Source organism: Tupaia chinensis, unplaced genomic scaffold (assembly GCF_000334495.1).
Source record: "Tupaia chinensis unplaced genomic scaffold, TupChi_1.0 Scaffold000528_1, whole genome shotgun sequence".
Classification (NCBI taxonomy): Eukaryota; Metazoa; Chordata; class Mammalia; order Scandentia; family Tupaiidae; genus Tupaia; species Tupaia belangeri.
Window position 1 is genome coordinate 1,714,637 of NW_006160041.1, and position 905 is coordinate 1,715,541.

The 905-nt window shown below is 71.6% G+C and overlaps 1 protein-coding gene across 1 annotated transcript in view; it reads right to left on the reverse strand.

The window, feature by feature from the left end:
- The window catches only part of IRF2BPL (interferon regulatory factor 2 binding protein like), a 4,277-nt gene extending 3,378 nt beyond the window's left edge, over window positions 1–899 (reverse strand). Inside the window, exon 1 of the mRNA XM_027775191.1 lies at window positions 20–899. Within this exon, the coding sequence (XP_027630992.1) occupies window positions 20–298 (279 nt within the window). The 5' untranslated portion in view covers window positions 299–899. The remainder of the gene's footprint in view (window positions 1–19) is intronic.
- Window positions 900–905: the final 6 nt, after the last annotated feature.

Here is a 905-nt window from a genome sequence, read left to right on the forward strand (position 1 = left end):
GCACGCCCCGCCCCCCCGCCCCCCCCGCCGCCCTCGCTTCCTTAGCCGACAGGGCCACCGTCTTGACCCCGACGGGTGGCGGTGGCCCGGGGGAGCGGCCGTCCTGGAAGCAGCCATGCGCTCGCTTCAGCTGGCGCGCGGTCTCGATCACGAACTCGATGCGATCGGCGCCCTCGTAGTTGACGCAACCGCGGCATACGGGTTCCGAGAAGTCCCAGATCATGGCCCAGGGCATGCGGGGCAGGTCGCACAGGTAGCAAGATTGTCTCCGGGACGAGGACACCTGCGCCGCCGACATGATGCCGGCCCTGGGTAAGGTAGGGCCCCCGCCGGGGCTGTCTCCGCGGCGCCTTCTCCTCCGGGAGGACTGGCCGGCTGGGGAGCGAGTCCGGCTGCGGGGGAGGGAAGAGGGGGGGCGAGAAAGTTCTGCCCCAGGGGCTGGAGGGAGTGCGAGTCTCCACCGCCGGCGCAGCGGCTCTCTGCGGGGGCTCCACCGCCCGGGTGGCGGACGAGTTCAGCCCGCTCCTCGCCCCCACCTCCTACTGCGGCTGTCTCGTCGGGAGAGGAACTCAGGCGCCTTCTTCCTGGTGCGGCGGACCCGGGCTGGAAGCTCCGGGCCCGGGGGGAGGGGGCGAGGGTGCCGGTTGCTGGCCGCCGTTGCCTCTTGGCCCCCTCCCCGGAGTGCTGGTGCGTGGAAGCTCGAAAAGGGCAGTCTCTTCCTCTCCCCTGGGGGGGACCCTACGAGCTGCGTCCTTTCCCCGCTGGGCTCCCTGGGGCGAGGGCTAGAGGGTTGTGCCACCCAGTGCCCGGGTCCAATCTTGCTGAAGCCGCTGCTTCCCGGAGGGCCAGGAAAGGGGGTGGCAGCCGGGAGAGGAGCTTCACCCCTCCGCAGCGTCGGCTGTTCT